A 27,141-nucleotide genomic window follows, 5' to 3' on the forward strand; every position below is an offset into this window, starting at 1 on the left:
AGGTCCCATGTGTTTATTTTTGTCTTTATTTCCATTTCTCTAGGAGGTGGGTCCAAAAGGATCTTGCTGTGATTTATGTCATAGAGTGTTCTGCCTATGTTTTCCTCTAAGAGTTTGATAGTGTCTGGCCTTACATTTAGGTCTTTAATCCATTTTGAGCTTATTTTTGTGTATGGTGTTAGGGAGTGATCTAATCTCATACTTTTACATGTCCCTATCCAGTTTTCCCAGCACCACTTATTGAAGAGACTGTCCTTTCTCCACTGTACATTCCTGCCTCCTTTATCAAAGATAAGGTGACCATATGTCCGTGGGTTTAACTCTGGGCTTTCTATCCTGTTCCATTGATCTATCTTTCTGTTTTTGTGCCAGTACCATACTGTCTTGATTACTGTAGCTTTGTAGTATAGTCTGAAGTCAGGGAGCCTGATTCCTCCAGCTCCATTTTTCGTTCTCAAGATTGCTTTGGCTATTCGGGGTCTTTTGTGTTTCCATACAAATTGTGAAATTTTTTGTTCTAGTTCTGTGAAAAATGCCAGTGGTAGTTTGATAGGGATTGCATTGAATCTGTAGATTGCTTTGGGTAGTAGAGTCATTTTCACAATGTTGATTCTTCCAATCCAAGAACATGGTACATCTCTCCATCTATTTGTATCATCTTTAATTTCTTTCATCAGTGTCTTATAATTTTCTGCATACAGGTCTTTTGTCTCCTTAGGTAGGTTTATTCCTAGATATTTTATTCTTTTGGTTGCAATGGTAAATGGGAGTGTTTCCTTGATTTCACTTTCAGATTTTTCATCATTAGTATATAGGAATGCCAGAGATTTCTGTGCATTAATTTTGTATCCTGCAACTTTACCAAATTCATTGATTAACTCTAGTAGTTTTCTGGTAGCATCTTTAGGATTCTCTATGTATAGTATCATGTCATCTGCAAACAGTGACAGCTTTACTTCTTCTTTTCTGATTTGGATTCCTTTTATTTCCTTTTCTTCTCTGATTGCTGTGGCTAAAACTTCCAAAACTAGGTTGAATAAGAGTGGTGAGAGTGGGCAGCCTTGTCTTGTTCCTGATCTTAGTGGAAATGGTTTCAGTTTTTCACCATTGAGGACAATGCTGGCTGTGGGTTTGTCATATATGGCCTTTATTATGTTGAGGAAAGTTCCCTCTATGCCTACTTTCTGCAGGGTTTTTATCATAAATGGGTGTTGAATTTTGTCTAAAGCTTTCTCTGCATCTATTGAGATGATCATATGGTTTTTCTCCTTCAATTTGTTAATATGGTGTATCACGTTGATTGATTTGCGTATATTGAAGAATCCTTGCATTCCTGGAATAAACCCCACTTGATCATGGTGTATGATCCTTTTAATGTGCTGTTGGATTCTGTTTGCTAGTATTTTGTTGAGGATTTTTGCATCTATGTTCATCAGTGATATTGGCCTGTAGTTTTCTTTCTTTGTGACATCCTTGTCTGGTTTTGGTATCAAGGTGATGGTGGCCTCGTAGAATGAGTTTGGGAGTGTTCCTCCCTCTGCTATATTTTGGAAGAGTTTGAGAAGGATAGGTGTTAGCTCTTCTCTAAATGCTTGATAGAATTCGCCTGTGAAGCCATCTGGTCCTGGGCTTTTGTTTGTTGGAAGATTTTTTATCACAGTTTCAATTTCAGTGCTTGTGATTGGTCTGTTCATATTTTCTATTTCTTCCTGATTCAGTCTTGGCAGGTTGTGCATTTCTAAGAATTTGTCCATTTCTTCCAGGTTGTCCCTTTTATTGGCATAGAGTTGCTTATAGTAATCTCTCATGATCTTTTGTATTTCTGCAGTGTCAGTTGTTACTTCTCCTTTTCCATTTCTAATTCTATTGATTTGAGTCTTCTCCCTTTTTTTCTTGATGAGTCTGGCTAATGGTTTATCAATTTTGTTTATCTTCTCAAAGAACCAGCTTTTAGTTTTATTGATCTTTGCTATCGTTTCCTTCATTTCTTTTTCATTTATTTCTGATCTGATTTTTATGATTTCTTTCCTTCTGCTAACTTTGGGATGTTTTTGTTCTTCTTTCTCTAATTGCTTTAGGTGCAAGGTAAGGTTGTTTATTTGAGATGTTTCCTGTTTCTTAAGGTGGGATTGTATTGCTATAAACTTCCCTCTTAGAACTGCTTTTGCTGCATCCCATAGGTTTTGGGTCGTCGTGTCTCCATTGTCATTTGTTTCTAGGTATTTTTTAATTTCCTCTTTGATTTCTTCAGTGATCACTTCGTTATTAAGTAGTGTATTGTTTAGCCTCCATGTGTTTGTATTTTTTACAGATCTTTTCCTGTAATTGATATCTAGTCTCATAGCTTTGTGGTCGGAAAAGATACTTGATACAATTTCAATTTTCTTAAATTTACCAAGGCTTGATTTGTGACCCAAGATATGATCTATCCTGGAGAATGTTCCATGAGCACTTGAGAAAAATGTGTATTCTGTTGTTTTTGGATGGAATGTCCTATAAATATCAATTAAGTCCATCTTGTTTAATGTATCATTTAAAGCTTGTGTTTCCTTATTTATTTTCATTTTGGATGATCTGTCCATTGGTGAAAGTGGGGTGTTAAAGTCCCCTACTATGAGTGTGTTACTGTCGATTTCTCCTTTTATGGCTGTTAGTATTTGCCTTATGTATTGAGGTGCTCCTATGTTGGGTGCATAAATATTTACAATTGTTATATCTTCTTCTTGGATCGATCCCTTGATCATTATGTAGTGTCCTTCTTTGTCTCTTCTAGTAGTCTTTATTTTAAAGTCTATTTTGTCTGATATGAGAATTAGCATTTGTTGTAGAGCTGGTTGGTGGTGCTGAATTCTCTTAGCCTTTGCTTGTCTGTAAAGCTTTTGATTTCTCCATCGAATCTGAATGAGATCCTTGCCGGTAGAGTAATCTTGGTTGTAGGTTCTTCCCTTTCATCACTTTAAGTATATCATGCCACTCCCTTCTGGCTTGTAGAGTTTCTGCTGAGAAATCAGCTGTTAACCTCATGGGAGTTCCCTTGTGTGTTATTTGTCATTTTTCCCTTGTTGCTTTCAATAATTTTTCTTTGTCTTTAATTTTTGCCTATTTGATTACTATGTGTCTCTGCGTGTTTCTCCTTGGGTTTATCCTGTATGGGACTTGTATGCACTTCCTGGACTTGGGTGGCTATTTCCTTTCCATGTTAAGGAAGTTTTCGTCTATAATCTCTTCAAATATTTCCTCTGGTCCTTTCTCTCTCTCTTCTCCTTCTGGGACCCCTATAATGTGAATGTTGTTGCATTTAATGTTGTCCCAGAGGTCTCTTAGGCTGTCTTCATTTCTTTTCATTCTTTTTTCTGTATTCTGTTCCACAGTAGTGAATTCCACCATTCTGTCTTCCAGGTGACTTATCCGTCCATCTGCCTGAGTTATTCTGCTATTGATTCCTTCTAGTGTAGTTTTCATTTTAGTTATTGTACTGTTCATCTCTGTTTGTTTGTTCTTTAATTCTTCTAGGTCTTTGTTAAACATTTATTGCATCTTGTCAATCTTTGCCTCCATTCTTTTTCCGAGGTCCTGGGTCATCTTCACTGTCATTATTCTGAATTCTTTTTCTGGAAGGTTGCCTATCTCCACTTCATTTAGTTGTTTTTCTGCGGTTTTATCTTGTTCCTTCATCTGGTACATATCCCTCTGCCTTTTCATCTTGTCTGTCTTTCTGTGAATGTGGTTTTTGTTCCACAGGGTGCAGGACTGTAGTTCTTCTTGCTTCTGCTCTCTGTCCTCTGGTGGATGAGGCTAAGAGGCTTGATGGGAGGGACTGATGGTGGGTAGAGCTGACTGTTGCTCTGGTGGGCAGAGCTCAGTAAAACTTTAATCCACTTGACTGTTGATGGGTGGCACCGGGTTCCCTCCCTGTTGGTTGTTTTGCCTGAGGCAACCCAACACTGGAGCCTACCTGGGCTCTTTGGTGGGGCTGATGACAGACTGTGGGAGGGCTCACGCCAAGGAGTACTTCCCAGAACTTCTGCTGCCAGTGTCCTTGTCCCCACGATGAGCCATAGAGCCCCCACCCCCGCCTCTGCAGGTGACCCTCCAACACTAGCAGGTAGGTCTGGTTCAGTCTCCCCTGGGGTCACTGCTCCTTCCCCTGGGTCCCGATGCGCACACTACTTTGTGTGTGCCCTCCAAGAGTGGAGTCTCTGTTTCCCCCAGTCTTTTCGAAGTCCTGCAATCAAATCCCACTAGGCTTCAAAGTCTGATTCTTTAGGAATTCCTCCTCCCATTGCCGGACTCCCATGTTGGGAAGCCTGACGTGCAGCTCAGAACCTTCACTCCAGTAGGTGGACTTCTGTGGTATAAGTGTTCTCCGGTCTGTGAGTCACCCACCCAGCAGTTATGGGATTTGATTTTATTGTGATTGCACCCCTCCTACCATCTCATTGTGGCTTCTCCTTTGTTTTTGGATGTGGGGTATCTTTTTTGGTGATTTCCAGTGTCTTCCTGTCAATGATTGTCCAGCAGCTAGCTGTGATTCTGGTGTTCTCGCAAGAGGGAGTGAGAGCACATCCTTCTACTCTGCCATCTTGGTTCCTCCCCCCGTACCATACTGTCTTGATTACTGTAGCTTTATTATAAATATTGAAATCATTTAGGGTAAGTGCTGGAAATTGTTCTCCATTTTCAAAGTTGTATTCTAGGTCCCTTGCATTTCCATATGAATTTTAGAATCAGCTTGTCATTTTCTACAAAAAAAAAAAATCCTCTTAGTATTTTGATTGGAATTGCATTGAACCCATAAATCAGTTCGGGAGAACTGACATCTTAAACAACATCGAATCTTCCAACCCATGAACACAGTCTGTCTCCATTTATTCAACATTTAGTGGTTTTTTTGTTTCTTTGTTTTTTTTTACATGGGCCTCTCACTGTTGTGGCCTCTCCTGTTGCGGAGCACAGGCTCTGGACCTGCAGGCTCAGCGGCCATGGCTTACGGGCCCAGCCGCTCCGCGGCATGTGGGATCCTTCCAGACCGGGGCACAAACCCGTGTCCCCTGCATCAGCAGGCAGACTCTCAACCACTGTGCCACCAGGGAAGCCCATCTTTTATAGTTTTTAGTGTACACATCTTGCCCATATTTTGTCACATTTATCTGTCTTTTTTTGATGCTTCTGTAAATGGTATCTTTTATTTATTTATTTATTTTTATGTTATTGAAGTATAGTTGATTTACAATGTTGTGTTAATTTCCGCTGTACAGCAAAGTGATTCAGTTATAAATACATATACCTTCTTTTCATATTCTTTTCCATTATGGTTTTTTAAAAAATGTCAATTTCCAGTTGTTGATTGCCTTCATATAAAAATAAAATTGTTTTTTGTATACTGACCTTGTAGCCTGCAACTTTGCTTAACTTACTTATGTCAGTTCTAGTAGCTTTTTTGTAGATTCTATAGGATTTTCTACATAGATGGTATGTCTTCTGGGAATAAAGACATTCTTTCATCTTCCTTTCTAACCTGGATACCTTATATTTCTATTTCTTGCCTTACTGCACTGACTGGAGCCTCCAGTACAATTGAATAGAAGTGGTGACAATGGACAGTTTGGCCTTGTACCTGATCTTAAGGGGAAGCATTCAGTCTTTCACCATTAAGTATGATGTTAGGTGATGTTAGCTGTAGGGTTTTCTAAATGCCATTTGTCAGGATGAGGAAGTTCCCTTGTATTCCTAGCTTGCTGAGAGTTTAAATCCGAAATGGATGTTGGATTTTATCAAATACTTTTTTCTGTATCTATTGATAGAATCATATGATTTTTCTATATTGGTCTGTTAATATGGTCAGTTATATTGATTGGTTTTCAAATGTTAGACCGACCTTACATGCCTAGGGTAAACTCTGCTTGGTAATGATTATATATTATTGGATTTGATTTTTTTTTAAATTTTGTTAAGTACCTTTGCTCCAAAATGATAACTTGAATGTGATGAGATGGATAGAGTTGGGTATTTTTTTAATTACTGATTTCCAATTTTATTTGTTCATTATATCTATTCTTTGTTACACATTGAGAGTTCTTTTTGTTCAGTAAGTGATCCTGTTTATGTAAATGTTCTATGTGTGCTTGATAAGAATGTAGTCTCATTTTTGGATACAGCGTTCTTTTTTTTTTTTTTAATTAATTAATTTGGTTGCACCGGGTCTTAGTTGCAGCCCGTGGGCTGCTTAGTTGCAGCAGGAGGGCTCCTTAGTTGTGGCATGCGAACTCTTAGTTGTGGCATGCATGTGGGATCTAGTTCCCTGACCAGGGATCGAACCCAGGCCCCCTGCATTGGGAGTGTGGAGTCTTATCCACTGCGCCACCGGGGAAGTCCCCAGCGTTCTTTTTTTTACTGAAGTATAGTTGATTTACAATTTTGTGTTAGTTTCTGGTGTGCAGCAGAGTGATTCAGTTTTATATATATATATATATACATACACACACACACATACATATATATAAGAGTATATGATGAACCTAGGGCAGAACAGGAATAAAGACGCAGACTTAGAGAATGGACTTGAGGGTATGGGGAGGGGGAAGGGTAAGCTGGGACGAAGTGAGAGAGTAGCATTGACATATGTACACTACCAAATGTAAAATAGATAGCTAGTGGGAAGCAGCCGCATAGCACAGGGAGATCAGCTTGGTGCTTTGTGACCATCTAGAGTGGTGGGATAGGGAGGGTGGGAGGGAGGTGCAAGAGGGAGGGGATATGGGGATATATGTATACATACAGCTGATTCACTTTGTTATACAACAGAAACTAACACAGCATTGTAAAGCAATTATACTCCAATAAAGATGTTAAAAAATATATTCTTTTTCATAATCTTTTCCATTATAGTTTATTACAGGAGGTTGAATATAGTTCCCTGTGCTATACAGTAGGACCTTGTTGTTTTTCATATATAGTAGTTTGTATCTGCTAATCCCAAACTCCTGATTTTTCCTTACCTCATCCCTTTCCCCTTTGGTAACCATAAATTTGTTTTCTGAGTCTGTGAGTCCGTTTCTGTTTTTGGATACAGGGTTCTTAAATGTCCTTTATGTCAAGCATGCTAAATGTGTTTATCTTCTTGTGTCCTGAGTAATTGTTGTCTGGTCTTACTCTTTCTGTCTTTTTGTTTTTGTTTTTGGCTGCACTGTGTGGCTTGTGGGATCTTAGTTTCCCGACCAGGAATCGAACCTGGGCCCCAGCAGTGAAAGCTCTAAGTCCTTGCCAGGGAAATCCCTGGTCTCACTCTTTTTTTTAAATTTTAATTTTATTTATTTATTTTTGTCTGCCTTTGGTGTTCGTTGTGGTGCGCGGGCTTCTCATTGTGGTGACTTCTCTTGTTGCGGAGCACGGGCTCTAGGCGCACAGGCTTCAGTAGTTGTGGCACGCGGGCTCTAGAGTGCAGGCTCAGTAGTTGTGATGCACAGGATTAGCTGCTCCAAGGCATGTGGGATCTTTCGGACCAGGACTTGAACCCGTGTCGCCTGCATTGGCAGGCGGATTCTTAACCACTGTGCTACCAGGGAAGTCCCTGGTCTCACTCTTGAATAGTGGTTTAGTTGAGTACAGATTTGTCAACAGCTGTTTGACAATACTGTATACCATTATCTTCTGACCACTGGTTTTGCTAGTAAGACATGTTTTTTGGTTTCATTAGTTGTTCCTTTGTAGGTAATCAACTTTTCCCCCCTCTGGTTGTTTTTATTATTTTGTTTTTAATCTCTGGTGTTCTGTAATTTCACAACAGTGTGTCTAGGTGTGGATTCATTGTTATTTACTGTGTATAGGAATTGGAGTGCTTCCTTACTCTGAGGACTCATATCTCTCTTAAATTTTGGAAAATTCTCAACCATTATCACTTTCTTTTCTACACCTCTTACTGGAAATATATTGGACCTTATTATTTGATCCTCCATGTCTCTTAACTTCTGTTTCATATTTGAAAAATCACTTTATAATTTCCTTTAGCATATTTATTTCCCAATTCACTATTTGTTTCTTCTTCTGCATCAGATCTGGTTGTTTTTCATTTTGAATTTAATGACTACCAGTTCCTTCAAGTTCTCTTATGTTCTTTTCAATATGTCTAGGTTTTTTTTAGAGTTCTGTTCTTTCATTATGGATTCTACTCCTTTATCCCTACAATAATTTTAAATATTGTTATTTTTAGTCTTCTTTTGATTGTTCTATTATCTCAGTTCTTCTTTTCATTGTGTTACTGATTTTCCCTCATGGTGAAATGTTTCCTCACGTTTCCTCTGTAATTAGTTATTGTGCATTTTGTGAATTCATCTTCTGCAGAGGTTATTTTCTGTGAGTGTCTCATTCCTAGGTTGTTGAGTGGCTTTACAATGGTTTCTGCCAAGGAGTTTTCAGTGGTTTAGGACTAAATTTTTACATTAATTTCCTGACTTGGGATTCCCTTACCACATTTTGGACTATATATCTACATGTGTCTTGGGGTTTCAGTTTTTCATTAAATTTTATTTTCCCCACCTAGAACCTGGAGTGGGTGACATGCTTCCTTGCTGCTTCCATGACCTAGGTCCTTTTATTCATGGAGGGAACAGTCCGTAGGGCCCCAGATACAGCTAGGGTCTCATTTCCAGTTCCTAAATTCACGAAGGCCTAAGGCCACATTTTGTTCTAAACTGGCATCAAAACCCAAGTTCCACAGGCCTATATCCAGGTCAGATACCAGTTTTGACAGTCAGTTCATGCACTTATTATTCAGGTTTCATGTTTTCTTTTTGTTTCTGGCACCTGAGAATTTCTCTTTCCGTTTGGCTATGTGAATAGTGGTTCTGTGACCATTGGTGTACAGGTGTCTGTTCAAATCCCTGCTTTCAATTCTTTTGGGTATGCATCCAGAGGTGGAATTTCTGGTTCAAATGGTAATTCTATTTTTAACTTTTTGAGGAACTGTCATACTGTGTTCACTGTGGCTGCACCATTTTCCATTCCTACCAGTAGTGCACCAGGGTTCCAGTTTCTCTACATCCTTGCCAGCGCTTGTTATTTTCTGCTTTTTTTTTTTTTTGGCCACGCCCTGCAGCATGTGAGATTTTAGTTCCCCAACCAGGGATTGAACCCCGGGCCCTTAGCAGTGAGAGCGCCAAGTCCTAACCACTGGACCGCCAGGGAATGCCCATATTTTCTGCTTTTTTGATAATAGCCATGCTAATGGGTGTGAAGTGACGTTTCATTGTAGTTTTAATTTTCACTTCCCTAATCTTTAGTGGTGTTGAGCATCTTCTCATGTGCTTCTTGGCCATTTGTATGTCTTTTTATCTTTTACCTCTGATATTTTTCCTGTTTTACTACATATTTTCTCTTTTATTTGAATTAAGATTGAGCTTGTCAAATTTCATAAGGAGCCTGATTGGGATTGTTTTGGATTTATACATTAATTTGAGGATTATTGGCATGTTTACAGACTTGAATCTTTCTATTCAGGAACACTGGGTGTCTCTCCAATTGTTTTTTCATTTTTCTTCCCCTGAATTTTCAATAAAGCTTTATGAAGATTTTGCACACTTTGGATTTATTCCTGGGTATTGCATCTTTTATATTGCTATTGTGAATTTTTTTTTCTATTAGCTGTCCTGATGGATTACTGATAATGGTGGGTGGGATGAATGGCTTATTTTAGACTTGTTCATGTTGAGACCTACCTTCTACATTATTTTCTTTTATTGTTGATTGACCCCACTAGCTTGGATTATCACCTCTTACGAGTTTAGAGTCTTTTGCAAAATCAGAGCTATCACAATGCATATTTTTTCTTCAGATCATTTATGAAAATATTAAGCAAGTTCTATCCCAGAATTTATCTCCATGATATCATAGTGTTTGTATTTATCCATCTAAAACCAAGTTTATCCCTACTCTAGTCTACCATGAATTCTCAGGAACCTTAACAATTAAACGTCTCCATCTAGAGAAGTCCTTAGGTATCCCAATCATTTGTTTCTATCTAAGGAAACTCCTTATTCTTAGCCAAATGGTACTCGTCAATTTTTATTTTTTTAATTTTGGCTGCACTGGGTCTTTGTTGTGGTGCGGGCTCTTCGTTGCAGCGCATGGGCTTCTCTCTAGTTGTGGCATGCGAGCTCCAGGGCGCACGGGCTCTCTAGTTGTGGCACGCGGGCTTAGTTGCCCCGAGGCATGTGGGATCTTAGTTCCCTGACCAGGAATCGAACCCACGTCCCTGGCATTGGAAGGCGGATTCTTAACCACTGCACCATAAGGGAAGTCCCTACCCTTCAATTTTGTGTTAATCCTTTCCTCTCTTCTTCCTTTTCTCTCTCTCCCCTTCTCCCCACAGTTCTTCCTTCTTCTCTGCCTCCTTGCCATTTTTCTTCTTTTTTTTTTCCCATGGAGCTTTGGACCTGAGCAGGGACTAACTTGTGACCTCTGCCCATCCCCAGCCAGGACATCACAGGTGATATTTACTATTTCAACTTTGCCAACGGGCAGTCCATGTGGGACCATCCCTGTGATGAGCACTATCGGAACTTGGTGATCCAAGAGCGGGGGAAGCTGTCAACTCCTGGGGCCATTAAGAAGAAAGAAAAGAAAAAGAAAAAGGAAAAGAAAGACAAGAAGGACAAAGAGACCTCCAAAATTCCCCTGGTGAGTCAGTGGATGCCAGCTCTCAGAGAGGCCAGGCCTGAAACCTGAGGGATGTCGGGAACCTCTAACTGTTGACAGCTGGGAGGTTAAGAATAACAGCAATAATATAGTAATTTTTTGATAGTGCCTCATCTGAATTATGCCTGGCTTCTGGCAAATTTTCCTTTCAGGCTTCTAGAAGTGGTTACTATCTCTAAGCAATTTCTTTTTCCCCCTTGGGAGGCACATATGACATAATAGGATTAGTGAGTGAGTGCCCTGCTGAGGATGGGGTTTTGTAGTGATGCTGTCTGCCCCTCTGGAGAGTCGGGGCACAGGGAGCGCTTGGTGGAGGCCAGAGAACCCAGAGGAGCGAGTGCCTCTCCTCTCCTTTCCGAGCCAGGCTTTCCTCGTGTGGGTTCATCATGTGTCTCAGTGGTGCAAATGCCTAGATGTTTGATGAGCCATAATTCAGTTGTCAGAACATCAGTGCCTTCAAGATCCAAAAAGAAAAGCTTGAGGCTTTATCTGGCCCTGTGGATGGCCTTTGCTGCCAGTGTCCTCGGTTCATGGTGGATAACTGAAATTTGATCGCAGTGCCATCACCTTGGTCCCAAGTAGCTTTTTTACTCAGAGTTGAAAGTTATCTTTCCCATTATCATTCTATTTGTCCCTCCAGGTGTGAGGCAGGTGGACCACGTTGAGGAGAGGGAGGGACCTGGGAACCCAGTTTAGCCAGGTGGGGAACACTGGGAATACCTTTTCAACCCTCTTAATGGTCGAGTTGATTTGCTCTCTTATTTATAGTCTTTATTTCCCACTGGTGCCTGGTGCTTACTTCTCAGTGAAGATTTCCTCCATCTTCCTTCCTTTGCAAGGTGTCAGTTCTGACATTGGATAGTTGCTGATGAATTTGTCCTTTTTAATCATTTCCAAGCTCTACAGATACTCCTCCCCCCCACCCCAATATTACTAATCATGGTTCTGAGAAATAAGACAGCAAGTCCATTCTTCCAGGTGGAGAAAAGAGAACAGGTAATTTCCAAAGAGGCTGAATTTTCTAATGGCATGTGTTTGAAAGGTAAAAGATGTATAATGGGCTTTTCACTAACCCCGGACTGTTTTAGATGATAATCAGCATCTGGGCAGGCTCTGGCATGACTGAAGGTGAGAGAGGGAATGAAGTGAGGGCTCTGGGGTGGAGGGTTGGGTAATAGACTGAGCTCTGGGTGTGTGACTGAGTTCCTGGAGCTCCCTGTTAAAAAGGATTCCTCCTGTGGTTTCAGGAGCTGAGGGCAAGTGGACTGCCCTGGGCTGCCAGTCTGGATCTTAGGGCTCAGGAGAGGCGCAAACCAGAGTTTGTCCAGGGGCAGGCCTGACCAGGTGGGCGACCGGGCTCAGGTGGTTTGGGCTCTCTGGAGGAGAGCTGGGTGGAGTTTAGGGTGAATGTTTGCAGGGTGTGGTTGATCTGTTATGGTTTTGTCTACCCCAAGATTCCCTGACTGTGTGGGCCTCTCTTGAGCAGTACCAACTCTTGCCTTTGGTAGAAGACCTAGTCCAAGTTCCCAAGGCTCAGTTCACTGCTTATGTTTCCCCTCTTTCCTCCCTTCTTAGACTCTTTCTGATAGTCCTTGATAAGGATGGTGGATTTTATGAAATTAACCAATCACAGAATTGAGAGTTTGATGGTACCTTTGGGATAATCTAGTTGGTGATTTTCAGACTTTTGTTAGCAATGGAACCCTGTCTTCACATCAGTTCTTCCATAGAGGGCCAGTGGATAAAGAAGAAGCGGAGCTGCTCTGGTTGAACCTGGGGGTGTGGGTCTTGGTGATGCCTCTTCCCCATCACATGCCCACCATAGCAGCCCCCAAGGTACCAGGCGGAACCAATACGTGGGTTCCATGGCGCAAGGCTTGTAAGCCATTGATCTCGTCGAGCCTCCTCTTTATAGATAAGGAAACCAGGGCCCAGAGAACAACAAAGCTCAAGGGAGTTTTTAGCTTTTCTTCCCTCATTGGTTTGTGTTTCTCTTTAAAGGGAGGGTGGGTTTCTGCTAAGGGTTTGCCAAGGGCTAAGGTAGCAAGTAGAAATCAGAAGTGCTTTGTCTTAGTTTTCTCTGCCTGTTTATATACCCATCTAGGAAACACAGCCTGAGCAGGGACTTCTGCCTTCTTCCTCCTTTCTCCGTGGCCCATCCCCTCTCTCAGCACCTGGGCTGGCTAATCTGGACCTAGACCAAGAGATGCAGGCTAGAAGTGGGGGCTCCTTTAAGAAAGGGAAGAGCCCACGTATGCTGGCTGACACCCCTAGGTCTCTCACGGGCTCCCTGCCCAGCAAGCTACAGCCACTCTTCAAGGGCCAAGCTTCCCGAACCCACCAGATCTTTGCCGACGTGGAGGAAATCTTAGGCAGGGCCCCAGCCCACTGCAGGACAGAATTAGGTGATCAGCAGGGTCTGGAGAAACCCCAGCAGGCGACAGAGAAAATCTACCTGGGGTTTTCAGACCCTGAAATAGAAGAGCTGGAAATGAGGACCAGACAGCAGAAACCTGGCGCTTTGGGCCCTGACCACAGCAGGCCCTTCCGGAATGGGCAGGATGCGTTAGAGAGCAGGAGCCAGGCCTTGGTCCACTCGAAGTTTTCGGAAGCCCTCGAGGGCCTGCAGCTGAAAGGGGAGCAGCACAGCCATAACATGGCCAAGCGGAGCTCCACTGGCCCCGGGGGGGACAAGGGCCAGAGCCCCATTCCCTCGCCGTCCCCTGAGGAGGATCCCTCCCTGTCCCTTTGTTCTTCTGACCCTATGCTGCCTGCCAGGAAGAGCAAGCCGTTCTTGTTAATCAGCAGCCCAGCCGAAGACCAGAGCTGGCAGGGCGTCTCTGGGGAAGGGGGCAGCATGGGCAGGGGCAGGAGGAGGAGAGAGCCCCCGGGATTGTGGATGGGGCAGGTCTCCAAGCTTGTCCACAAGGACGCCCGTTTGGGCAGCAAGAAAATAGAGCCCGAAGACCCTGAGGCTCCAGGGGCCTCAGCCAAAGGTCCACCTCAGGGGCTCTTGCTAATACCCCCTGATACCCTGGCCTCAGAACCAGCCCAGAGCGCCCCTGCAGTCCCCTCGCAGGCCCCTCGAGGGTCTCCTGCCAGTGAGAAGACACCACCCCCAGGCTCTCTGGAGCCCCCCGAAGAAGACAGGAGGCTGGGCAGGTTTGGGCCTGACTTGGAGAGCAGCAGCAGCAGCCTGGCTTCTCACCTTGGCTCTGAGGTCCTGGGGGAGGTGACCAACTTCCCGTGGGACCTGCAGAGCTCACGGGGATCTGAGCGGGGTGTGGGTCAGTCAGGCCCCGGACCCAGGGAGCAGCACCCCAGCCCCTTCCTGGCGCCCCAGTTGTCCCACATGCAGAGCTCTGCTGAAGAGCAGTCAGAGAGTGAAGACTACTCTGAGGACCAGAGGTTCTACCAGGACATCCTGCAGATGTTCAAGCTCTCCAGGCGGCTGGAGGGCCCGGGGCTGCCCGAGAGCACACGGGAGAGCCCACGCAGAGACCTTGCCAGCATGGTCTGCCACCTGGCAGCCGAGTCTTCCAGGATGTCTAGTGAGGGCGAGCACGAGGCCATCAGAGCCACGGGCTCCAGGTTTCTGTCTTGGGGGCCAGAGGTGCGGGAGCGTCCTCAGAAGGTGGCCGGCGCCCTGGCTGAGCAGGAGGCCTCTCAGCAAGCTCGTTTCCAGCCAAGCAGCAGCCCCCTCAGTCAGGGGCTGGTCAAGCTGAGTTCCAGCAGAGGGCTTGCTACAGAGCCAGGCAAGATGCAGCTTCTCAACCAGGTAGGCTTCTTAGAGAGCACGGCCTTCAGGCTCAGTGAACTTGACAGGGAGGGAGCAGGTTGAGCTGACGCCCTAACACAGCCAGCAGGTCTGCTTTCCTGTTATCTGCCCTCCCTGGGTGACTGTTGATCCCTTAACCACCCAGGATGGCCATCCTGTGGGAGGACATGCAGTTCCTGTTTCTTCTGACCCATCACCTGCAAGATAGGGGCTGAGGGTATCTAGACTCCCCTTGCCTTGATCCAACTGTACCTTGTGGGTGGTTCCCATGCTCTGAAGATGCTCAGTTTTGAGGGTGAGCAAGCTGGCACTTATCCTGGCACTCATGCAAGATATAGGTACTGTCCCAGGATTTGGGAATCCTTCCCCATCAGCTGATGATAGAGAGGTCCTCCCAAGTCGACACCCTACCCCCAGCCTCTGAACTTAGCCCCTTCTGGGAATCACACAGAACTAGAGAGTTAATACTGTCATGAGAAGCTGAAGCCCAGGCTCTCTCTGCCGTTCAGTGAGCTGCTTCTGCTCCTTGCTTCCCAGGGTTTCCAGAACCATGTGAATAACCTGTGTCAGGCTTGTGCTGACCGCATGGGCCTTCACTTCCTCCCCTATTGGGATCTACCAAAGGGTTGGGCTTGCCCTGTCCTTCTGACTCTTTTTCCCTTTAAAGAGTCACCACTTGCTTCATTCAGAAGTGAAATTGGATCACAGACCACCAGGGGGGTCGATCTGCATTTCCCCGGCTATTCTTTTGCTGTTGCCCAGCTATGGCTTTACCCAGTTGTTACCTCGGTTCCTAATTGCTGGCGTGCCCTGGTTCTCCGTTAGCTCTAATAACTACTGTAACACTATAAATATCAGATAAGCTGCAGATTATCCTGAAAGTTTTAATTAGCCCAGTGGCAGCAAGTTTATCCTCTCTGAAGGACAACGCCACGCACAGCCCATAGTGCGTGATCAGCTAGGAGCCAGGGATGTATAATTTCCCTGCTAACCACTGATTTGGTAAAGGCTTGGGAGAACAAAGCCCTCAGCGGGCCTGTCTCCCTCCCTCAGGCCCCTAGCACGTTAGCAAATTAGCCATGTTAGGAGTCTGTAATTTTCCATAAATATAGTATGGGAAGAATTTTACTCGCTGATCCACTGGGCTGGCTGGGGGGAGCAGGCTGGGTTTGCTCACAGTTCACCTCAGAGCAGATTTCCTGGGCTCCTTTTCCGCCATAGCCAGGAGGCAGTGTACAATACTGGCTTAGAGATTGCCCTGCGTTCCGGTCCCACGTCTGCCCTCATTGCAGGCCCTATGACTTGGGGCAGGGGTCTTGACCTCACCAGTCTCCGTTTGCTCTTGTGGGGACTGTAGCCTCAGATGGTTTTGACAGTGAAATGAGACAGGTGCTTACCCCGGTGCCCAGGGCTCAGGCAAAGTTGGCCAGTTTTTTTATTATCAGCTCTTTTTCTGCCTAACGAAGATATCCTGCAACAGGCCAGGTGACTGGGAACCTACAAAGGTTTGGGAGGGGGTCTCGTGTCACCTTTCAGATAAGCATCTGATGCCCTTCCCATGCAGGAATGGGTCGTGTTCAGAGCCCGCCCGATGGTCTGGCCCCAGGCCCAGCTGCGGGTGAGAAGATGGGCCACCTGAACTCCGCCTGACTTCCTCAGGTTCCCCTTTCTCTCTTCAGTCCCCATGGGATTAGAGAGGAATGGAATTTTTGTGTTGCTTTATATACAATTTAAGTTTGAGGATATTTAAAGAGCTCTTTGTAAACTGTCCCCAGAATGCTATCCTGCCCTGGCTTCTAAGCCCAGACTCTTGTGATGTGAATCCCTGTAATGATAGCAATTCCACAGCGCTGGTGTAGCCCTGGGCCACACACACATGCTCCTTGCCGTCAGTATCTCATTTGAATTTCTCAACAAACCTTCTTAAGTAGCAAGACACACATCATCTCTGTCTTGCAGATGAGTAGACTGAGAATCCAAGAGTCCGTGAGTGACCCAAGGTCTCACAAATTCTGCCACCCAGTTGGTTTCTCTCCCCAGTCCTCGCTGGCACAAAGCCTTCCTTTGGCCATCCCAAGAACAGGGCAAAGGAGGGGCCTGCACAGTCCTCTGGCGAGGCTCCCTCCAGCCCCTTTCCTCATCAGTGGAGAGCGGAAAGAGAGTTCTTTTGTTGCTCATGTGTATTTTTCATAGTTAATATTTATTTTAATTGAAGTAATACATGCCCATGTTATTAAACAATGTCAAGTCGAGCCAAAAGGCATAGAACGAAATATAGCAGTTCTCGGGTGTGGGTACCCCTCCCCAGAGGCAACGGCTCTCTTCCAGTGCTTGCTTCCATATTTGTAAATAATATGCTTAGACTGCTTTTTCTTGATTCATCCATTTTCAACTTTATCTATTGAGACTTCTCATGCTGGTAGATGAGGCTTTTGTCTCTTCTCTCCCCAACCCCCCAACTTCCTCTGTGGCTTCGGAGGGAGAGCACAGTCCTCTGCAGCATCTGCCAGATGTGAAAGAACCATTTGCTGAGAGATAGGCACAGAGTTACGAGAATCAGGAAACCAGCCCATGATTCTCACACGGCTGGCACAATGGTAATTTCTGGATGTTGTGTTTCATCAGCAGCCTCTGAACGGAGGCGGTTTAAATTTGAGCGGGCAGGATTTAGATGTTTTATTTTTATATCCGTCTCCACACTCTCAGAGGCCTGTGGTTTCTTGGGTTTGTAACAGGATGTTTTCTGTTGCCCAGGCCCTGGGCTCCCCGTTAGCCCCCGTCCACATTCCTCTCAGGGGTCTGGCCCCGTTAAGGGGCCTGGTGGATGCCCTGCCCTCTGCTCTTCGTGGATCTCAAAGTGTGAGCCTGGGGAGCTCGGTGGAGTCTGGTCAGCTTGGAGAACTCTCACTGGTAAATGCTTTTTCTTGTGTTCAGTGTAGTTACCGTGGGGCCTCCATGTTCCATGCTAGGAACCGTGACCCATGGATGAGAAATAGAGGGCACGGGCTGAGTCCTTAATGCTTATAATCTAGTGGGGAAGGTGAGTCACACCTGGAGGATGCTGAACAGGGGCTCTGGGCAGTGGAGGATGGACCCAGGGCATAGGGACTGCAGTGGTGATTTCTCAGTCCCTGCAGCCAGGGCAGCAGGAGTTGGACAGGGAGGGATCAGTGAGCTGGAGCTGCTGGGGTCAGCTTCCTGGAGGTGGTGGGCTTGCTCTGGGAGCCATCTAAACAGAAAGAGAGAGGAGAAGGCGATCTGAGGGTCTTCCCCGTAAGTGCCTTGGCTTTCCTTCTCTATTTTGGAGCCTTCACAGGGTCTCAAGACTTCTGCATATACAAAGGGTCTCCTGGGCTCCATCCATGAGGACAAGAATGCTCTCAGCCTCTTGGCTTTAGGAGAGGAGACCAATGAGGAGGATGAGGTGGAGAGTGACAACCAGGTAAGAATGAATCCTTTTCTTGGCCTGGAAACCCTCTGTGCTATGAAAAAAAAAATTTTTTTTTAAATTGTGGTCAAATATGTATACCATAATTATCATTTTAACCACTTTTAGGCGTACAGTTCAGTGACCTTAACTACCTTCACAGTGTTGTACAGTCATCACCACTGTCCATCTCCAGAACTTGTTCATAATCCCAGAGAAACTCTGTACCCTTTAAACAAAGCTCTGCATCCTCCCCTCTCCCCAGTCTCTGATCTACTCTCTGTCTCTATGAATTTGCGTCTTCTAGATATTTCATATAAGTGGAATCATACTGTCTTTGTCCTTTTATGTCTGGCTTCTTTCATGTAGCATAATGTTTTCAAGGTTCATCCATGTTTAGCACATGTGGCTGGATAATATTCCATTGTATGAATATACCATATTTTGTTTAGCCGTTCATCTGCTGGTGGATAGTTGAGCTGTCTTTACCTTTTGGCTAACCTCTGTGCTACTTTGAAAATAAGTGAAAATGATTTTCCAGCCCACAGCTTCATTCCTTGCTCAGTCTGTATTCCTGCTGGCTCTGACCCAGAAAGTATAACCAGTGAGGAGCTTCTCGGCCCCCTGGGCTGACCAGTTTCCTTGCCATCGTTTTCATTTTCAGAGTGTCCGAAGCTCAAGTGAGCTTCTTAAGAACCTGTACCTGGACGTCGGGGCACTGGGGGGTGACTTCGAGTATGAGGTAAGAGCCTGAAGCCCCTGCAGGCAGATGCCTCAGCCTGGCAGGTCCGTCCTTCCTTTCTTTTTTAAAAAAAAATATTTATTTATTTATTTATCTATTTGGCTGTGCCGGGTCTTAGTTGCGGCATGCCGGATCTTTAGTTGCGGCATGCGGGATCTTCAGTTGCAGCATGAGGGATCTAGTTCCCTGACCCAGGGATCGAACCCAGGCCGCCTGCCTTGGGAGCGCGCAGTCTCAACCACTGAACCACCAGGGAAGTCCCCCTCCTTCCTTCTTCAGCCTTCCTCCCTGTGGGAGACTTATTTGGAATGAGTACCATTTTGTCCCAGTCCTGTCCAGATGGGATTTCTGGGGTTCGGGGAAGCACAAGCGGGGAAAGGAATTCATCCATTGACTCATTTCTCAGATAACCACCGTTTATTGAATGTTTCTACATGAGGCACTTTGCTAGGTGCTATTGGCCACACACGCCTCAGTTAGCTGTGATCCCTGCCCTCAAAGAGTTTACAGTCTCATAAAAGAGAGACTTAGGTAGCTGGGGCTCGGAATGGAATGCAGTGCCGCCGTCAGGGTGGTAAAATGCAGTGTTGTGGCTGGGGAGAAGTTGGGGTCTCCTGTCCGTTTGAAAGGCCTTATTGAGAATCTGACATCTGAGGTGAGCCAGGAAGGACGGTGGGCGGGACCGGACGAGCAGAGGCGAGTGGTGAGGGAGAGCTCCAGCTGCAGGGCACTGCACAGGAGCGGAGCACGAGGGTGTCTCCTTTGCCTGGAGCCCAGGGCTCGTGTGGGAGAGGAGTGGGAAATGGGGCTGTGGAGGTAGGTTGGGCTGGGTCGTGGAGGACCTGAGTGCCAGCTGAGAAGTTGGGACTGGGTTACACCGGCACTGGGAGCCATGGGAGGATTTGAACAGAGGTGTAACGCCGTCCAGATGCTTAGCATTTGTCGAATGCTGGCTGCGTGGCGGCAGCTGTGCTGTGGTCAATCCCAGCACTGGTAAGGGGTGGCCTGGGCGGGCCTCTGGGAGTGTGCAGTTGGGGAGAAAGGATGCTGGGCACTCTGTGCTTGGTGAGCGCTTAGTACATGTTGAGTAAATGAATATTTAGGAAGCTGTAAAGCAGGGCCAGGTGTATAAAGAGCTCGAGCACAGGTACACTCTTTGGAGGAGTTCTGAGGGCAGAGAAATTACCTGCCCAGAGATGAGGGAGAACTTGGATGAGACAACATTTGACCCCAGTCTTGAAGAGTAGGGAAGTTTTAGACGTGGGGGTGGAAGGGATGTTTTAGGCAGGTGGACAGCTTGAGCAAAGGCACGAGGCCTGGGAAATGCAGAATATGGATGGGACTAGCTTCCGGAATATCCCCCCAGCAGTCCTGCTGCTTCTCATCTCTTTCCCTGGTCTGTCCTCCACTCCCACCAGAATGTTCCTTCCTTCCTTCCTTCCTTCCTCCCTCCCTCCTTCCCTCCCTCCCTCCCTTCCTTCTATTTTTGGCTGGGTTGGGCCTTTGTTGCTGCACGCAGGCTTTCTCTAGTTGCAGTGAGCAGGGGCTACTCTTCGTTGCGGTGCGCGGGCTTCTCATTGTGGTGGCTTCACCTTGCAGAGCACGGGCTCTAGGTGTGCGGGCTTCAGTAGTTGTGGCTCGCGGGCTCTAGAGCGCAGGCTCAGCAGTTGTGGCGTACGGGCTTAGTTGCTCTGCGGCATCTGGGATCTTCCCAGACCAGGGCTCGAACCCGTGTCCCCTGCATTGGCAGGAGGATTCTTAACCACTGTGCCACCAGGGAAGTCCCAGAATGTTCTTTCAAACAAACAAACAAAACCTGAAACTCATCATGTCGTCGTAATAACTAAAAAACCCCAGTACATTCTTCTACTTGAAAAAGAACATTCCCTACTATTTGTTCTTGGTCTACTGTCTAATTTATTAATTTTTAACAATTAAGCTTTCTCTAAATATGTCCAAAGTATTCACACAACCAATAAATCATGAAGTTAACAACTCAGATTCCCCCAGACATTGAAATATTGATTGCAAGGTCAGTTAAACTTTTCGCAAAATAGAAAATTCTTTTAAAGACTTTGAACTGAAAGAGATCACTCACATTTATTAGAATGACCACAAAACTGACCAGTGAAACAACAGTGCCCGTATCATGGGTTTAAATGTTTCCTTATTATCTTTTATTTATGTCCTTATCATCCCTTTCCACGGTCTTATTGTTTCTGACTCTTACTTCTTGGTCTTCAGCTCACCTTGAGAGCTAGGGGGAAGTCCCAGGTTGGCTGAGGGTGAGAATGCTGGCTGACACCTAGGTGTAGGTGGGCTCTCCCAGCTGACCCAGCTCTAGCCATTGGGCAGGGCCCATGTTATACTTAGGCTCACTCTGTAGCCTCAGAAACTGTCCCCGTTTTTGCCTCTGCCCAAACAGATATGTTTTGATTGTGACTTTGATGCTTTCTGCCACGTGACACACTTTCTGAGTGTCATCAACCTGATCTGGCTCTACTTTGACACTCCCTTCTGAATGGGGCCTGGTCTGTTGGCATTAAATCCAAAGCCTTCTGTTTTTGGTTCCCTGAAATGATAACTTTATTTCTTCTCATCTGCCATTAAGACCTTATGACGCTGATGGAATCAGTAGCTCAGGTTCTGAGCCTGGAAGGATGTCCATGAGTAGGAATGAGGTGTCAGGAGGACTCACTGGCTTTTGGAGAAGGAGGGCAGTCTCCACAAGACTGAGCAAATTGAGAGTAGGGATTCTGCCCTGTTCACGTCTGTGTGTCTGGAACCTGGCCTGCTCCCTGGAACTTAGGAAGTGCGTGGGTAGGTTTTGCTGAGCGATTGAGTGGATGAATAGGTGAGTGAATGAATGAGCCACGCTGGGACCAGAGGGTATCCTGGCAGGCCATGTTGTGCTTTTTCTTCTCTGGGCTTTCCCAGGTTGTGGGTAGAGTGGACACTGGATCCCCGCTTCAGCTGGTGGATTGAAGATCCCGATGTGGATCAATCATAATGTGCTTTGACTTGTTAATTTTTCCTTTATAATAGTTTACAAATGTCAACAAAAAAAGGGATTTTCTTCTTTGACATGTCCTGTATTCTCAAAAGCTTCCCTTCTGATCTTTATATGCTTCTTTGGGGGAGTGGAGCTTTTAAATATATTTTTAATAACCTCTTTAATATAAATAGGCAACCCAGTGTGATGGGGAGAAATGTCTGGAGTGGGAGGTGTTAAGTACACTCCCCCACCCCCCCATCTCTAGCATCCCAGCAGATTTAGTTCTTTTTGCCACATGGAGTGTTGGATTCCTGTGTTCTAACCTCAGCAGGAACTGGGGCTTTTCCTGGTGGGGAAGGTTAGTGGTGGGGATGAACGGGGGTTTTAGGACAGACAAAGCTGCCTCTGCTTACCATGCCCTTTAAAATGGCTTTTGTCCCAGTTTATAGACCTTGGGTCCTCTGAGTTGCCCACCTCTTCCCGCTTCTGGGCAGCCCGGCAGCCTGAGATGGAGAGCTTATTCTGTGGTTTGTTTTACCCTGTTTCGCTGTCAACAATCACTTTGCTCATGATTCCATGAGAGGGCAGTAGGATGGCAAGAATGCCTCTCTCTCTCTCTCTCTCTCTCTCTCTCTCTCTCTCTCTCTCTCTCCCTCTCCCTCTCCCTCTCCCTCTCCCTCCCCCTCCCTCCCTCCCTCCCTCCCTCTCTGTCTCCTCCCCCCTCCTCTCCTGCCTTCAACTTAAACCGTTTCTAGTCAATTACAGAATCAAAAGGGATACGTTCCTGGAACAGACACTGAGAATGGATGGGAGTGAAAGAGGGGAGGCTGAAGGGTAGGTGAGCAGGCAGCAGATGGCCTTGTAGTGCTGGTGAAAAGACCATCAGCAGATCAAAGGGGAGGGAGGGAGCTGGGCTTAGAAATAACGGGATGATGTCAGTGTGATTGGAAAGCGCTAACAACACTGGGGAACAGTGTAAAGAACTGAGACCGACTGGGTGGGAAGGAGACATGGAAAATAAACCGACTGATGTTTGGCTTGGTGGGGGGGGATCCCCCCCAAGAACAGGATCAATGCAAGGACATAGTGTTCAGCTCCCCTGTCTCCCACTCCCGCCCTCCTGAGCCGTGTGGAATGTAGGGCCCCTGTCTTTGTGCTCTGGGCTGCAGGAGGGGGATTGCAGCATGGGAGACCTCATAGCTTTTGGGGGGTATGTTAAATATTCATGAAATGGTTCGTACAGGCACTCTCCTGCACCGCCCTCTTCATGCAGATGGCAAAGTCTTTTTGGAAAAAAAACAGCAGGAATTTGCCTTATACTCAAGGACCTGGGGCTGTGACAGGAGGAGACGGAAGGAGTGTGAGCACGGTTGAGCTGAGAGCAGAGCCGTGCTGTACGTATGTCCCCCGGGTACCCTGCAGAACACCGGCGCAGGAGGCTGTGCACAGGGGCCTGGGTGTGCGTCCTGGGCCGGGCCTCGGGCTGTGGGCCCCGCGATGGAATGAGGAGCAGGGGCTGAGTTAAAGGAGAGGAGCGTGGGGTCAGCTGGGTTTTCCAGACACTCAGCTCTCATTCATCCACTTGTGGATAATCCACAACAAATGCCTAGTCTCCCCCCTCCTGTCCTTCCCCTCAAGACGTCCCCCTGGCTGTCCTGTCATTGCAGTTAGTTGATGTGGGCGCAGGGAATGCAAGTTCACTTATTTTCATGTTAGCCGTGTTTTAATATTTTACTATTTATGTAGACAGAATAGGATAAGCTCCATGGAACATTCTTCTTTTGAAGAATTTTAGCTTGAGAGTGGCATAGCCTGGGCCTGACATTCTGTAGTCTGGCCATATTCTCTCATGTGTAAGAATGGGAATCTCCCCCTGGATCTGGTGTCCTCTGATTTTTGATAGGTTACTTGTTTTTCCATCATCTTGAATATTAATAGTTAATATTTGTTTAGCTATTTTCCATTTCATAAGCACTATAACAAATAATAGTCTAATCCCTGTATAATTTTGTAAAATAGATATCACATCTCCATTTTACAGAGTAGGAACTCCTATATCTGCATTGACCCACTTAATCTTTTTTAATATTCAGTCAACAAGCATTGACTGAGCACCTATTATGTGCCAGAAACTAGACACTGAGGATAATAGGGAGCTGATTTGGTGAGGGCAACAGGCAAGGAAGTCAGCAGTTATAAGACAGTAGTTGTTGTGAAAGAGGATGAGGAAGGCTGATCTCAGGAAGGCTTCCTGGAAGAGGCGATGCTGTGAGGACCAGTGGGAGCTTGTCAGGGTAGATTGTGTGTGTATTAAGAACGCACACGGCAGAGCAGGGAAATGGCGTAATGTTTGTTCACAGGCAGGATGTGTGTGTCTGGAGATGACCTCGGAGGAGCAAGCAGGGCTGGGCTGGGTGAGGAGGGCTGTGGGCCGTGTGAGGAGATGTGAACTGGTGGTCCGACACCTCCTCTGTCCCCTAATCCAAGGTCCGTTGCCTTTCTTTCATCATGAGATGAGCACAGCCGGGGTGGCTTGGCTGTGCTTGCTGAGTCAGACCCCCTCACTCTCCGCTGAGACACTCCCATGTCCTTCTTGGCGTCCAGGAGCCCCACAGACCGGTCATTGCGTGCTGGCCGCTGCTGAGAGTCGGCTGCTGTGGGGACACCGAGGTGAGGGGACCTGGCCTCGCCCTGAAGATGCCTCTCCAAGAGGAGGAGCCCATCTTGGCCCCTCTGCACCCAGTGACCGTGAAGACTTCCTCCACACTACAGTTAGGGTGTCAGGAGGGTGGGCAGCCCTGGAGGGCACCCTGCCTTTGTGCTGCCAGCGCATGAGGGAAGCCCACCCCTTCTCTGTTCAGCCTCTGCTTTTCTCCCTGGGACAGGCGTGGCACTGACCACAGCGTCACCACCGTGTCCGGTGCCCTTTGCTTTGGGCAGTAAAGGCTCATAGCCGGGGCTACCTGGGATGTTTCACTTTTCTCCATTCTCAGCTGAATTCCTTGAGGGCAGGATCTATCTTCCTATTCAGGTCGCCACGGTGGGGTTTGGCTCATAGAAGGTGCTCGGTGAATGAACTTGTGCGTCTCATCATAAAACATGAGTTAGCGTTTATGGAGCGCTTACGCTGTGCCAGGCGCAGTTCTCTTCTTTACTCATTCAATGAGTGTTAACTTATTTAATCTTCCCAACAATCCTATGAGATAGGCCCTACTATACCCCCGTATTTTAGAGGAAGAAACTGAGGCCCAGAAAAGTTAAACAGTTTGCCTAGGGTCCCTGTAAGCACGGAGCCAAGATTTGAACCTGGGTGTTCTGTCTCCGAAGTCAGGCTCTGAAGTGCCCTGCTTTCCTGCCTCTCTTAACCATCCTTGGAAAGTTTGGGTGGGCTTATCAGTCAGCTGCCAGACCTACAGTGGATGGTCATGGCTTTGGGTTCCGTGGATCCTTTAACAGGCAGACAGCAATGGGTGAATGGCGTGTTTGGGGCTTTTCCTTGGCCCTCTGGACTCTAGTCATCACGCTTCTTTTTTTTTTTTTTTTTTTTTTTTGCGGTACGTGGGCCTCTCACCGTTGTGGCCTCTCCCGTTGCGGAGCACAGGCTCTGGATGCGCAGGCTCAGTGGCCATGGCTCACGGGCCCAGCCACTCCGCGGCATGTGGGATCTTCCCGGACCGGGGCACGAACCCGCGTCCCCTGCATCGGCAGGTGGACTCTCAATCACTGCACCACCAGGGAAGCCCCATCACCCTTCTTGTTGGAGTGTCCAGGGTCAGGCTTCAGGAAGTCTCAAAAATCCCTGCCAAGAAGTTGTTCACGCTGGCAGCCCAAGTTTAGGACAGGTGTTTTCTGGGAAGAAGGCTTCTCTGCTTGAGCCTAGGAGAGATCGCTGGCTGTATTTCCAAGGGAGGAGTTCCTTTTTCTCTTGTGGTAGCTCTAAAGGCTTTTCCTGGTCTTTACCATGGGGTTTGTGAGCAAGGAGCAGGGTGGGCAGCTGTACAGGTGCCTTGCTCCCATCTCCTTTCAAGACACCCTGCAGAGGGGACCTTGGGGGATTAACGGCCTGCAGCTGCTGAACCTTTGATCCACCCCGGCTCGTGCCAAGGCCGGGCTTGTTGATGGAATTGATGGGGTGCAACGCGCCCAGAGCAGGGCCATTTCTGCCCGATGGCTGCGGGACTGTCCATGGGGCTGAGTCAGAACTGTGCTGTGGCCTGAGGCTCTCCTACTCAAGCCCCCTCCTTCCCTCTCCCATGTCACAGGTCTCAGACCTGTGTTCCCAAGCCTCTCCCCACCTCCCGTATCCTCATGGGCATTTCCCCCAATCAGTCTTCTACACACCTCACCCCATCTGGCACCTGCTGCCCAGAGGACTCACTTGATGGTCCTCCGACAGAGGAGCCTGGCTCCAGGGCTGCTTATGCAGCCTCCTTAGGGGGGAGGCTATAGGGAGAGAGCTACCCTCATTGCTATGCAAGAAGGGTACCCTCCTGATATTTCCTCCCTGCTGCCTTTTAAAAATGAAAACTCTAGACTTTGGTACTTTTCTCTCGTGCGGTTCTCTGACATCATCATTGTAAACAAATATTGACTTCTGAGTCTGCCATGTTATGGTTTGGCTAATGGGGCTGGAATGAGCCAGATTTATTACTCGAGAATGTGATGGGTGGTGACAGAGTTGTATAGTGCAGTGCACTGGATTCCAAGCTCCTCAGTGGACAGGGGTCAGGTTGGGTGTATTCAGATCACCATAGAATTTCAGAGTCAGTGGAGCTGGGCTGGAGCCAGGAATCTGTGTTTTTAAATGCTTTTGAGGTGTGGCATAGCCATTGGTTTCAGAGCGGTAGACGTCAAGGAATGGCAGCTCCGTCTTGTAGCAAGTCTCTAAACCCTTTTATTCATTCCTGACGTCTTCCTTTCTGACACGGTCTTCTGCTCCCTAGGAATCTCCAAGAACAAGCCAGCCAGAGGAGAAGAAGGACGTTTCTCTGGATTCCAATGCTGCCAGCCCCCCTACTCCTGGCAAGCTCTTCAGCCAAGGTGCAGATAACAGCCCGAGCAGTGCCGGTGGCCAAGGGCAACAGGGAAGAGGGGCAAGTCGGCTCCCAGAAAAAGAAAAGAATGAGAAGAATGATCCCGGGATGTCCAGGAGTGTGGCGGACCCTGGGGGCGACCCCGCGGGTGATCAGCCTGCCAAAGCCAATAAAAAAGAGGCACCAGAGGACCCGGTGGATGCAAGAGAGGAGGGTTCCCTGACGGAAGAGGCAGCAAAGGAGCCAAAGAAGGAGGCTTCTGTCCCAAAAGAGAGCAGATCAGAGGCGAGCGAAGTAAGTCACTTTGTCCCACGGGCGGTTGCTGGCTGCAGCCCTCTGCTGCTCTCTCGTGCCCTGTGCACGTTCCTCTCCCTTCATCTTTATTACTGAGTCAGGAGCTGCATTTGCAGGCCCAGCAATGGGCCATCAGCATCAGCCAGAACCCTTAATTGTGACAAATATGCCCAGACCCAG

At 46.8% G+C, this 27,141-nt stretch overlaps 1 protein-coding gene across 11 annotated transcripts in view; it reads left to right on the forward strand.

Annotated features, from left to right (window-relative positions):
• CEP164 (centrosomal protein 164) overlaps window positions 1-27,141 on the forward strand; it is a 76,868-nt gene that overhangs the window by 19,055 nt on the left and 30,672 nt on the right. For 8 of the 11 annotated variants that reach the window (XM_082626495.1, XM_082626492.1, XM_082626497.1 and 5 more), the window contains 6 exons: window positions 10,470-10,674; window positions 12,797-14,470; window positions 17,225-17,380; window positions 17,778-17,912; window positions 18,562-18,639; window positions 26,578-26,961. In XM_082626495.1, the coding sequence (XP_082482621.1) occupies window positions 10,470-10,674; window positions 12,797-14,470; window positions 17,225-17,380; window positions 17,778-17,912; window positions 18,562-18,639; window positions 26,578-26,961 (2,632 nt within the window). The remainder of the gene's footprint in view (window positions 1-10,469; window positions 10,675-12,796; window positions 14,471-17,224; window positions 17,381-17,777; window positions 17,913-18,561; window positions 18,640-26,577; window positions 26,962-27,141) is intronic. The other 3 variants (XM_082626496.1, XM_082626501.1, XM_082626493.1) reach the window with 3 other exon arrangements.

The sequence above is a fragment of the Mesoplodon mirus genome (assembly GCF_964341445.2).
Source record: "Mesoplodon mirus genome assembly, chromosome: 7".
NCBI lineage: Eukaryota > Metazoa > Chordata > Mammalia > Artiodactyla > Ziphiidae > Mesoplodon > Mesoplodon mirus.